The sequence below is a fragment of the Plectropomus leopardus genome, chromosome 13, assembly GCF_026936395.1.
Source record: "Plectropomus leopardus strain MGB_pleo_1.0 chromosome 13, ASM2693639v1, whole genome shotgun sequence".
Lineage (NCBI taxonomy): Eukaryota > Metazoa > Chordata > Actinopteri > Perciformes > Serranidae > Plectropomus > Plectropomus leopardus.
In genome coordinates this window covers 27844010-27857595 of record NC_142188.1, presented here as the reverse complement: position 1 = coordinate 27857595, position 13586 = coordinate 27844010, and the positions used below count along the sequence as shown (strand labels likewise).

The 13586-nt window shown below is 41.7% G+C and overlaps 1 protein-coding gene across 2 annotated transcripts in view; it reads left to right on the top strand.

Annotated features, from left to right (window-relative positions):
• adgra1b (adhesion G protein-coupled receptor A1b) overlaps nucleotides 1–11624 on the top strand; it is a 266720-nt gene extending 255096 nt beyond the window's left edge. For both annotated transcript variants that reach the window (XM_088086276.1, XM_042501884.2), the window contains 2 exons: nucleotides 6162–6257; nucleotides 6503–11624. In XM_088086276.1, coding sequence (XP_087942402.1) covers nucleotides 6162–6257; nucleotides 6503–7934 — 1528 coding nt within the window. In that variant the 3' untranslated portion in view covers nucleotides 7935–11624. The remainder of the gene's footprint in view (nucleotides 1–6161; nucleotides 6258–6502) is intronic.
• Nucleotides 11625–13586: the final 1962 nt, after the last annotated feature.

Here is a 13586-nt window from a genome sequence, read left to right as displayed (position 1 = left end):
CACATTATACCAGGGTATTAAGAAATCCCCACAGTGTGATTTTGAATACCATCAAAAATACAGACCCTCATCTTTCTTTTAACTTTCATACTGGAGAGGCCGCATTTAAGATGTTTTTGATGCAGTGCAAATCACATACACTGGAGGTTAAGCCCGGGCCACACTGCATGCGTGAGCAGTGTGTGTTCACATTAGCAGCGTTTGTTGTTGCGGCGCTGCTGCAGAGCTGCCTTCTATTAAAACTACTGTATTTCCACAATTAAAAGCACATACTCCACTCATTTATGAAGCCATGCAAGCTACTATGGGTATTGTGTTTCCTCATTTTACTCATATCTGTGACAAATGAAGATTATGAAACTGTTGTAAAAGCTGATATAGAGTCAACATAATTATCAAAAAAAAACACTGTCTGTTTTTGCCAAAACTATATGTGTTACATTGAAAAAATCAGCAAGACTTAGTTTCTCTAGATGTGCCGCAGCTGAGCAGCACTGCTCACGCCATCAGTGTGGCTCCTCTAACATGGTAACATGGGGACCAAAAAAAAAAACCCCAAAGCAACAGGTTCCACAACATGGAATTCTTAGTTTCAGTAAAAGAGAGAAACATAAATATAGCAGGTGTATGGTTGCATTTCTCTGTTTTAATAGGGAAAATTGGTGTAAGAATATTACCTTTAGTTGACATCTCGTGAGTGCATTGTGTATTAAGTTGACTGAAAATGGCAAGACAGCACACTGATACACACATGATGTATACCCCAGTGAAATTCCAGACAGGTATGAAGGTAAACCTATACCGTCCAAGCCTTATATTACTGTTGCATTTTTTAGCTTTACCCATAAGCCTTTGCCCTGTGTTGGAGCTCCATGACCATCCGTTGTCCCCAGCTGTGCTATGTATATCCTGGACCAGGTCCAGAGAGAGGACAACTCGTAGTCCCAAATCAGAGGACAGTGCATAAGCGGAGGAACAAGGATGGGAGGGGAGAGTCACTGTGTAGCTGCTGCTGGCTAAAAAGCACTTCAGGGTCTATTTATATCAGATGATTGCTGTTCCTAAACTCACTCAAAAAGCACAACCCTGCATACACAGCCATTTTGTTAGAGTTTGAAGGCCGTCTTTAATAGAATGGCCAACAGAAATGTGTGTGTGTTCACAGATGAAACGGCAAAAGAATTTTAATGTGAAGGAGCGCTTTTTGAATACAACAGAGCATGTAGATGGTACTTAGATCACACGTGATTTGCATTTTTTTGCATGGACACTACATGTGCTTTGTTGGGGAGAGGCCTGCAGGATGCACAAGCAGGCTTTCCGAGAGGGGGATAAAGGGGAATGAAGCTTATAAAGCGCAGGGTGCTTTAACATCCACTAGTTCTTCTCATTTATGCTTATCTGGCTGACGGGTGTGTAAATGGCTTTCTGTTGGAGGAGAGTCCCCCGGGGGAACCGTTCCACTCAGAGACAGTGACAGGCCGGTAATGCCGCCACCACCATCACCACCCCCCCTCCTCTTCCATCCACCCAACCTTCCCTCGCCAAACCAGCCCAGACAAACATCTTGATTGTAATTGAATTTTTGCGACGGGTGCTGTGTGACAGAGGACAGATTGGGAGAGAGAGAGAAAAGGCGAGGAAGCTGAGGATGAAGATGGAGGAAGATGGAGTGGTGGAAAGGTTACGGCAGTGACAGAGGTTGAGATTGAACTGGCAGGAAGAGGAAATAGCATAGTGTTATGGAGGAAAGTGGATGACAGTGCAGAGAGCGGGGACAAGGACAGTGCAGAGAGGGAGCTGCTGGGGATTAGCTTTGTTCCTGCGCTGAATTCTAAAGGCTCATCATATGTATACTGTGACGCAAGTGCATTGTGCAGATACTTGCCTTCATACTGCGTGTACCTGAAGAATTAAAACGTGTATTCACGAGGCAGCAGATGAGGGCCGAATCATCCCAAGCCGACATTAGAATACCTTTTTTTTTTCTAAGAACTTCCAATTTTACACCACGTAAGCATAACTAATCATGGCGATACCACAGGGAGGTACAGTCGTGTCAATGTTAATAGCATGGCAGAGAAAACAGCGACATAGTTTTTTCTTTTCAAAGCTCCATGCCATTGTTATTGTCATTTTTTCACAGTCTGCTGCTGAACTTATACTTCACAGTCTGATACACCTTGCCTTGTTTAATTGCACCTTGCAGACGTTAAGCGTGGGGTGCTCAACACTTTTGAAGAGTGTCAGCTGACATAAATGACGTATGCAATGGTTGCACGACCCGACTTTGCATGTCACGCACCTGGTGATGTTTATCGCAGACAACGTCATATTTCATCGCACAATTTGATTTGACTGCCGTCGCCATGGAGATAGCAGTTTTCAATTTACACTGACTCAGACCTGCATTCAGTAGGACACTCTTCAAAAGTGTCAAGCACCCTGCCATAAATCAAGCTATGATGGTTTAAATTGCCTCACTCATTAAGTATGTTGACTTTTTTTGTGTGATGTATTGCTATTGCTCATTTCCTCTGAAGTTTAAGCAGCATTATACTACTCGTTCCATTAAAAGTACAGCATCTGCATCATTTTGATGGTACACTGACATGGAACAGGGCTTGCCCACCTGCATTACAAACACCTGCTTCTGTGCTATAGCTGAATTTCCATCAAAGTCTTTCAGTATAGTACCTATAGAGAGAGAGTTTCTGTCGATGGGATAATAAAAATAATGGGTATGTGCATTGACTCATTTTCAGGCAAGAGCAGGGGGGTGAGCACACTGAATAAAACTCTGACACATTTTTTTTCCCCAAATGTGGATTAGATTATATGCAGTTCACATAATTCAGTTGCAATTAATATACATTTTTTAAAGGTGTTAAGATCCATCCATTACTAAAAGTGTGTGTCACCCAAGAGAGACAGTAAAAACAGATGGACTGGTAAAAGTTGTCATACTGAAATTTAACGTGTGTTGATGGATTCACATTGTCAGCTCATGCACTGAGTAACATTACAAGTAAACATTCCACCTTAAAAGTTGCTGGCAGTCAGCCCGATGGATTTTGATGGAGCCATGAAGTATTTTTTTCTCAGTCTGTAGCTACTGCAAGAGGCTACAAAACATCCTTTCATTTTATAGTTATAGTTAACTAATATATGAAAACTTGTCACAGTATGAACAGTGGTTAAACCAGCCACAACTCAGTGTCGATTCTCTACTGACCAATGAAAAGACTGCAGGGTTTTGTTGCTCTTTTAGTACCAGATCTGTGTGCTAGGTACACTGAGTTCAGTTCCAAAGGTACCAAAGGGTACCATCAACAACTTTTCACAATGGAAATGCAGAACAATGTGTACTGAACTGAACTGAGCAAAAGGCCAGAGACGAAGTAAACAAAAAATAAATTAATTGGTTACCATTTAAGTTACCATTACTCACAACTAACAACAGCCAAACAGCCAAGTGTACGTCCCTGTCACTGTTAATCATGAAAGATTCCAACATTGGCTGTAATGTTACCAGCGTCATCATGTCACAGTTTTGTGGATGCATTCAGATGGTCAGCAAACTGTGTATGTGGGCTGAAATGTTAGCAGTATTTCAGCAAAACTAAAACATTCTTTCATTCCTGTATTAGTGTTCATCTTCGTGTCACAATTCGTGTGCAGACTGTGCAGAGTCATATTTGTGTAAACCATGTAATATTACACTGCCCTTTCAGTTGAAATAGTTCTTTTCGTATTTACTGGTTCAGTTTGTCAACAAATGCATGCGCACAGATGTCCACGAGACTCTGTCAGACAGGGATGACTCAATAAGGTTACAGCCTGCATCTTTCATTAATTACATTAGCAGGAATGTACATGCTGCTCCTGGATTGTGGCTGCTTTCCTGTTAGCCCTGAGACAGAGTCGGTAATGGTGCAGGTGTATGTATTCAGGAATTATGTGCCAGTCCAAAACTTTAGGGGCGCCAAATCCCAAAAATATGAATCAGCATAATGTTGTTTTAACCCCTGGAGCAACACTTCTTCCCTTGTGCTGCTTTCAGACAAGACTTTAAACCTAAAAAAGGGAATTAGGGAACTGGAAGAAATGTGTGGATTTAGAAAAGCTTTGGAAAGAATGTCCAGAAAACTACATTTGTGATCATTATTCTATTCTTTAAATGTATTTACAGAATTATTATAATTTTTGAGCTGTTTTTTTGGGTCATAGGGTTAATAAGCCTAATATTATATTACATATGTTATATGTGATAAGAATGTCTTATCACACACAAAATCAGCACACACAAAATCTAATTTTCTTAATTTTGTTGAACTGTATCTATAACAATCTGTCAAAGAGCACAGTTTCATTGTAGGTGCCATGTGCAGGGAAATTAAATTATTCTGTAAATGAAAGTAATCCCATTTCCTACCTGTAAACTCCTCATGAACCTTATATGAGCAGTGCTTTACCAAGCTTTTCATGTCAGTGAGCGTGGAGAGGAGAGTTTGTACTGCTGCTGTCCTGACAGCTCTCGGGAGCGGCGCTGCTAACAGGACAGCTGGTTCTGAGGGCAGTGATGCCGTAACAAAGGTCGGAGTCAGTTCTGCTTGAAAGGATGGACAGAGGAGGGTACACTAAAAAATCTGACAAGTTGATCTCACTTCAATAATCTTGGGAACAGATTGCCTTGAAAAAGGAAAGTAAATATAACTTTTATTAACTATTAACTATTATTACTATTATTATATTCTTAATTTATGTTTATTTTATATCTTATTCATTTACTCAAAATCAAGCTGTATTTACTCAATTTTGTGAAGTTGTTTCAATTTAAGAATAACAAGTGAAATTGCCTTGTTATTTCTAAGTGTTAGCAACTGACTTAACTTGATCATGACAAAGAGGATTTTGTCAATGATGAAGTTAAGAGATCTGTGAGTTCTGTTGTGTTAACATAGTTACAAAAATACAAATATGATTGACTACTTTGCATCCAGCAGAATACAGATATATAGCACAGTATACCTGGTTCACTTGAGTTACTAAAACTTAGAAAGATTAATTTAAGAAACTTGTCATTTTTAAGTCGCAACAACTTAAAAAAAAAAAATCAAGTAACTATAACTAAATTTAAAATAAACTTAAGATAAAAAGTGAACTTAATTTAAGACTAATAGTTTCATGTACTTACATTTTTCAAGGCAGTTGGTTTCCTAGATTTGTTTAAGTAAACTCAACTTGATGGATATAATATAATATAATATAATATAATACAATATAATATAATATAATATAATATAATATAATATAATATAATATAATATAATATAATATAATATAATATAATATAATATAATACAATATAATATAATTTTACAATGTAGCCACAGCTGACTTCTTGCATCTGATGTGAATTCACACCTTTAGTCTTTGAATGTAAAGAGGAAACCAAAGCTACTTACTAGAGAATGTTTGCAGGTTTGTCAGTCAGGATCATTGCAAAGTATCCCAATCTAAGCTAAAGGTACAATCTCAGAAAGAAGGCTTCTACAAACATAAGTGTATTCATGTTGACATCTGGCTGTAAGAAACTCCTGATGCTTTGCAGCCCAAAACTGAATCTAAATTCAGTGTCTCCTTCTGCTCAAATGCAGGTTTCTCTCCACGTCTCCTGAGCTGTTATGATCAGCAGATGCCACAAATTGCAGCAATGAGCGCTGACAAGTCAATCATGCTTACATCGTCGAGAAACAGATTTGTTTTCAGAGTAAAATTCACGCTTTGGTTTGCGGCAAAGAAAACAAACTGTAGGTGTGATCGCACCCGTGGAGTGTGATCATCACAAACACATTGACAAGCTCAAAAGTCATATTTGAGGAAAATGGGGGGATAACTGACAGATATGTTCTCATGCCTGTTCCTGGGTGTCATTGTTTGTTTGTGGTGAGCTTCAGTCGCTGCACCAGTCTGTAATCTTATTTTGTCTGTTTGGATCGTGTGGTTATTATCTTCCTCTTGTCTAAAACTGGTTCTCAGTCACATTTTTGACAGCATGCTGTTGTAATCCAGATGTGAGATTTGTAAATGCCTTTTCACGCCAAACTTTCTTCTTTCTTATTCTTTCTGCGTCTGTGTGTCCCTCTGTCACCTCGCAGATTTTATTTAGTCAGCGGTGGAGTGCCCCTCATCATCTGCGGGGTCACGGCAGCCGTCAATATAGACAACTATGGCAGCGGGGAGCAGGCGCCGTAGTAAGTCGGACATTTGTTTCTGCTCTCAAGGTTAAATAACACACTGTGTTGAAGCTTCTAAAACAAGGTTATATGTGTATACAAAACATGTGGTTATGTTTTCACTGTGTAGACAGCATATGTGGGTGTTAAAGCTAAAGGTTTCATTGGAAATTATTAAACAAGTGGTGATATTCTGCAGGTATTTAAAAAATGTGAGCATAAATCAAAGGATTAACATGCACTGATACTCGTGTGTGTTGCAGCTGCTGGATGGCGTGGGAGCCCAGCCTGGGAGCCTTTTTCGGCCCCGTGGCCTTCATCGTCCTGGTGACATGCGTCTACTTCCTCTGCACCTTCATCCAGCTACGGCGACACCCCGAGAAGAAGTACGAGCTCAAGCAGCTGACGGAGGAGCAGCAGAGGCTGGCTGCCATCGATGTGCCGACTCACTGCCACCAGCAGGGCGCCGAGCCCGGAGCTATGGCAGCCCCAACCGGTGGTGGCCACTGTCCTGCTGGCTGCCCAGGCGTTCCCATCAACCCTGCACTGCTGGCGAATGAGCACTCCTTCAAGGCTCAGCTACGAACGGCGGCCTTTACTCTTTTCCTGTTTCTGGCCACGTGGACTTTCGGGGCGCTGGCCGTGTCACAGGGCCACTTCCTGGATATGATCTTCAGCTGCCTTTATGGTGCCTTCTCCGTCACTCTTGGCCTCTTCATCCTCATCCATCACTGTGCCAAGCGTGATGATGTCTGGCATTGCTGGTGTTCCTGTTGTCCCGGACGACAAGCCAACGCCTGCTCTGGCGCCCATGGGCCCGCTCAGGCGCGGCCCAAGGTCAACGTGAATGGAGACACCCCCGGGCACGGCCATGGTCACAGCCACTGCCACCATGACTCGCCATGTCCGGGTAAAGCGCTGATGAGCTGCAGTCATGGCAGTATAGGTCACTGTAAACACGCCACTCTTCCGTCCTCGCAAAATCACGTAACGTGTCTGGCGCCGGTGACGCCGTGCTGCGCCGCACTGCATAGCCAGCAGCTGATGGAAGAGGAGCCCGCGGCCACACACGTGCTGCTACATGCCGACCCAGAGGGTTATCGGCCAGGGATCCAGTTGCACCCCTGCTTAAAGAGCAGCAGTAGGACTAAAGGCCGTCACTTTAGCCGCCGGGCTGGGGCCAGCACCTGTGGGGCGGCGAGTGAGAGGGAGTACGCCTATCACATCCCTTCCAGCGTGGACGGAGGCAGCGTGCACAGCTCACACACTGACAGCCCGCACAGCACACATGAGCGTCACGCCCACGTCTGTCCACATCTGGCCCACGAAGGCCACCACGATGGGCATCACACATGCCACGCCGCTGCCGCCACCACGCACGAGGCCCTGGCATGCCATAATCCCTGCCACAGGCACATCTGCTGTGCCAAGGCAGACCTTTTCCCTTCCTTGTGCCCGGCAGAGGCCGGCGACACGGGCATCTTCCTGTGCGGCTGCGGCAAAGTGGCCGAGCAGGACCCGATGGCGACACATCACCATCTGGAGATGCACGCCCCGCGCAGACAATCCTACCCCCAGAACCCACCCAATCAGAATGGGATTCTAAAGGGGGGCCTGCACGAAGGACTCCTGTTCACATCGGACAGCACAGGGAATATACGCACTGGACCCTGGAAGAATGAAACTACTGTGTAGTGTGGAAAACACGGGAGATAGGCAGCACGCCTCGTCCCGCCAAAAATAAACCCTCGCCTCCCTTTCTAGAATTTAAAAAAAAAAAAAGGAATTGAACATTTTAAACATCACAATCAGCGTGGGATATTTTTATTTTGATGTCCTCATGTTTCTATGTGTGCTGTTTTACTGTACAGAAATCTGATACCATGTAAATGCTCCTTGAAGAGCGAACATACACAAAAACAGAACCCAGAAGAATTTATGAAACGTGTCGCATCGCGCCATCAGATGTAATTGAAGGTATTTCCACTGTTCCATATTACTACAGATCTCTCTCTATATATATATACAAGAAAATGAATGGTTGTATGTATGAATATGTGTGTGTTAGTGCTCAAAGGCAACACGCTGCAAGATTTTTTTACACTTTGAATCCATCCAATGATGACAGTGAACCTCCAGTACTTTAACGAACTCTTGGCATCCATGTTTTAGACGACTAAACCAGCAATTTTAGACTTCATGGGTATTTTTGCCATTCAGTCAAGCAACTGTGAACATCCACTAGAGATTTTCTAAATAATATACAAGGATACTGTCGCTTGCCAGAGGTGTGTGTGGATGCCAGTTGAGTGGTGAAAATTCAAAGCAACAGAAAAAAAGAGACGTGAAATTAAGCATCCTCTTCCAGGTTGGTATTGATCGTGCTGTCTGTATGATGTCTTCACTGTTGTGTTCCCTTTTTTTGCTGGAGAGAAGTAAATAACGGCAGCATCAACAGCAAACAGCGTGGCCGTTGTGAATAGAGAGTTGGTGTCATTGACTCATTGGATCCAGTGCAATTTTTTATTAACACTGTGCCACAGAGAGCCAGGTCCTCACAGCCAGTTCATTTCCAGACTAGTGTGCAGGTTTTTTCATTTGTTTCTCAGCTTGCACATGCTATATCAGGCATTAAAAAATGAGCAGATGGTTCTCTTGAAAAATAAAACAAACATTTTAGGAGAAAAATGTGAATGTGATTACAAAAAGAAACAACAAGCTGCTTTTGGAAAATTGCCTGTTATAGGTGTAGTGCTGCCGGAGTGCACCAAATACCACCATGTCCACTTTTTTCTCAAATTTCTGTTGAAATTCCAATATAATTTTTTAAAGATCCAGTGATCACTGAAGCGTATCTCAGCAGGAGAGCCATTAAAATCAAGGGACTTATTGATTTGGTAAGTAAAATATTGTATCTTTAAACTGCTTTAGTAGTTTAAAAAGTCATTTCAAGATAAATTTTGGTGTGGTAATACTCCCAAACAGGGTTATAGGCTTTTTAGTTTTTAAAAATCCTGTAACGTTATCCCCAACGTTATCCTTCTCGGCTCAGCTGCCTGCTCTACCAGTAGACACTGCCCTCTGTTGGTGCATGCTGTGCACTACATTGCCACAAAACAGCATCAGTTTATATGAATGAGAAGCATCTGTATTTTATTCATTTGATGATGATAATTTAGGCCCACTTTCAAAACAAAATGTATCTGAAATATGTGAAGGTGCACAAGTAGCTACAATTTGGACAGGCAACAGCAATGAAAAACAGTGTTAGTGTTAGGGGTCCTGAACTTGGTCTTTGAAGAGATTATGCTAGATGTAAATAGTTGTAAACAGCAGTAAATGGAGTTTGCTTTGAAGAGCATCTCCAGTGAAACTACGGCTAAATACTACCATCTACTGAGATAAAAGAGTATAACAGGACTAAAAAAAAATGTAAAATTCTCAACATGATGAAAATATTCAGAAAATTCGTCCAACGTTTGACTTTATAGAGACTTATGTTACCTTACCATCGCTGTTACATAACCTTTGAAATATACCACAGCTAAATTGTGCGTGAGCATGTCATTGGTGTGCTCCGGTACTTAAACAAATAGCACTACACCCTTGCTGCCTGTGACCAACGTTCTTTTATTTTCCCTCTTAATAGAATTTAATAAAACATTTAACCAACCTCACCCACTATTAGCTAAAGCCTCAAAGTGACACATGGCAGCAATTAGTGCAAATCTAGTCACTGTATTCTTTATTTATTTTTCACTCGTCTCATAAAAGCCCCAAAGCATGCACGCCTTGTTGTATCTAGCCATGTGCTGTATTTTAACTGTATAAATGAATGCCCATCCATAGACATATTTGCCTTGCAGCTTGCCATGTATCATTTTTGTTACACCCTTGAATTAAGCTTAACTCCCAACAACTACTGTACTATTCCCCACTGGTGATCTCGATTTAACAAGGCTAAGTTTATCTGAGAATCCAGTTTAGAAAGTCAGCTCGTGGCTCAACGGTTCTGCTTTGGTAACTTGTGTCAGGAGAGGTCGAGGTTGAAATATAGATCTTTTATCTATGTTTTTTCTTTATTTTGTTACCATGAAGGTCACATTCTCTTTGAAGAATTGCCACTCAAAAGAGAAGGCTCTGTATTGATCTAGCAGCACTTGTTTGTTTTATGAATGATGATATTGAGTATGATACTCCTGGCAAAACCACTCGCAAATTTCGTCAGAAAAGCCAACCCCTCCACCCCCCGAAAAAAAAGATACACCCAAGCAGGGCATATTATAATCTCACAGCAAAGCCCGCTCTCGCGAAAAAACCACCTCGGCATGCACCGTCTCTTTATCCATCCTGTGCACTCTTGTCTGTGTATATAGAATCAGTTTCTGATGAATTATTTTATATGAGATTTAAGATATTTAAGAATAAAAATAAGTCTATATGTAAAGAAAGTTGTATGGGGAAAAAAAACCTGACCTCTCAATGTTAATGCTCAGTATCTGAGTTTAGAAATGTCATTTTATTCTTCGTTTTCTAATGCCTTTTCTTTCTGTTGCAAATTGAGTTGAATTCATAAAGTATGCAGACTCGCCGTGTGTTGTGAGTTTTATCCTGTCATATCAGAAATAGAAATGCACTACCCATAATAACATTTGGCCTGCCAGAGTAGAATTTGTCACTTATGTTTATTATAGAAATGTTTGTTCAGACAGAACTGTTTGAATTAAAAAAAAAAAAGTGACAAGACAAAAGAGAGATATTAATGTGATACTCCCTTTATTTGGACATCAGGCTATGACTAGTGGAAGGAGGCCCTAGTAGACATCAGAAGTGATGCATGAACCTCATAGCTTTGCACAGGGCCACGAGTTATTTCCAGGGTCTGAGACAAAATGGGATATTATGGGCTCAACTTATGAGTTATAAAACAGTGGCCCGCAATTGATCACACAGTGTGGGCTCCTTCGAGCTACCTTAGATGCTGGCAGTCAGTGGCCCTTGGCTTTATAGTTATTGGAAAGGGATTTGTAACAGTATCACAACGAAACATTTGAAATCTCCTGCTAAACCCACATTAAAGTGAGAGAACACGGGGCTAGGTTAATTGCTGTACAACATGTGTATTTGCTGGTGGTGGTTTCTTAGAGGCAGCCTGAGCTTTTTCAGTGTCTGTGAGACGATGTGTTCATGGGCCACGGTAGGCCAACTTCTCTGTTGTCATCAGTAGCAGATGTACTGCCCTAAACAAGCTTGCTGACTTAGTTTCAGCTCACCGGACGGCTGCTGGAATTCTTCACCTGTGGTACTGTGACAAAACCTAAAGCCAGTTTTCACTTTTTTCTACATTGACACAGATTCCAATAAATGTATTTTTTCACCATGCAACGGATGAGAGCATCTTTGGCTTGTGTTTGTATGTCCGCCACGTTTGTGTGTGCATTCAGCTTGTATGACGATGAATGTGAGTGAAAGAAAAAGCCTGTTTTTTTTGTTGTTTTTTTGTCTCAATTCTCACCGTAATGTGTTTATTTCTTCTGACAGCGTGATGGAGATTGAGATGCCTTACAGAGCCACCACAGGGGAGGAATTCAAACGATAGCAGGCTTGACTGCCGCTGTGTGTGTGTGCATGTGTGTGTGTGTGTGTGTGCATGCCCAGACCTTGTACACATACATGCGCAGGCATCCACCTATGCACACATCGCCCAGGAAATGAGACAGTGTGTCTTTCGTGCATCACAAATCACACCCAGGTTTGACAGGCCATGAAACGCCTGAACACATTTAATATGCAGCTGGATTTTTTTTTCTTTTCCAAGGCCGCGCCGCTTCCCCCCTCCCTCCTTCCCGACCATCAGATTATTCGTCTGACTGAAAGCCATGCGAAATGTCAGAGCCCATCTCTCGTTCTCTGTCTGCTATGAAGACCCAGACTGAACATGAGTACTGCAGGGTGTCCATTAAAGGTGAGTCATTGACGTCTGAAGCTAGTATCTTTTCAAGAAAAAAAAGTGTGCTGCAGTGTCAAATGAGCTGCAGTGGTGATTATATAGATAATGAGGATAAGGCTACGATGGCTTTAATTACCGGGGGTGTCTTTGAACCAGTGAGTGTGTTTTGCCACAGAGATGCTGTCGTTGTAAAACACAGAGAGTCAGTAAAGCAAAAGGATGCTTCTTCACCATGTGGTTGTAAGACAGCAGGCCGCGGTAGGTTGGACCGCGGTGATTGGCGAAGGGAGAAATTGGCCCAGGATGGCATCTGTTTCATTAAAAATTCATCTGCTTTTAGTAACACAGATGTGTGTTTATGATACAATTAACTGTGTTTTAATTTCGTGTTGTAATAAATAGGTGTGTAAATACAGAGCATGTGCAGAGTGAGAGGGAGACCAGGGCCGTAGCCAGTAGAGTCAACACTGGGGGCTCCAAATCTGTTTTGGGCACCCCCACCCAAAAAATAATAATCAGAACTCCTATTAGCCTATACTCTATGTCATTTATCATACGCAAGTAAAGCTTTACAGTATACTATACCAATATGCAACAAATAAAAACCACTACATACACATGAAACGTACTACAAACAATTGGCACTAGACCAGTTTTCCCCTTTTTAATACATTCAAAAGTAATGAATTAGAGCGATAGAACAATGGCTAACATTGACTGTACCAAAGCAGTCAAGCAACAGCTTTTCTCAGGGTATGGCAACATCACTTGTAAAAACCACACACAGAACAGCAGTGCACTGCAATAGAAGAACCAGCATTAATAGTGCAGGGAATTTGTCTTTTTTTATGATTATGATTACATTTGAAAATGATTATTTTGGACAGTAGTGTGTACTTGTCTGTCATAGCATAGAAGATTTTGTAGGATTCCACATTAAGGGCAGCCATTCAAGATCACTGTGACTGGCAACCATCCCATTTTTTAGAAAGCAATACTTCAGGAGAGCATTGAGGGAATTTTTTCAAATTTGCCACAAACATCCATTTGAACTCAAGGGTGACCCTAATAAATTTTTGGCATTCAAAGGTCAAGATTACTACAAATTTTGCAGTCTTGTTTACATGAAAGCAATATCTCAAGAGCTCACTGAGGAAAACTCTTCGAATTTTGCACAAACGTCCACTTGGACTAAAAGACAAACTTAGATTTTAGTGGTCCAAGGTCAAGATCACTGTGTGTTTTGTCTGTCCCATTCTTCGTGAAAGGGATATCTAAAGAACGCAGTGAAGGACTTTCTTCAAATTTGGCACGAACATCCAGTTGGACTTAAGGGTGAACTCATTAGATCGTGGTGGTCGAAGGTCAAATGTTAAGATAACTGTGACCTCACAAAT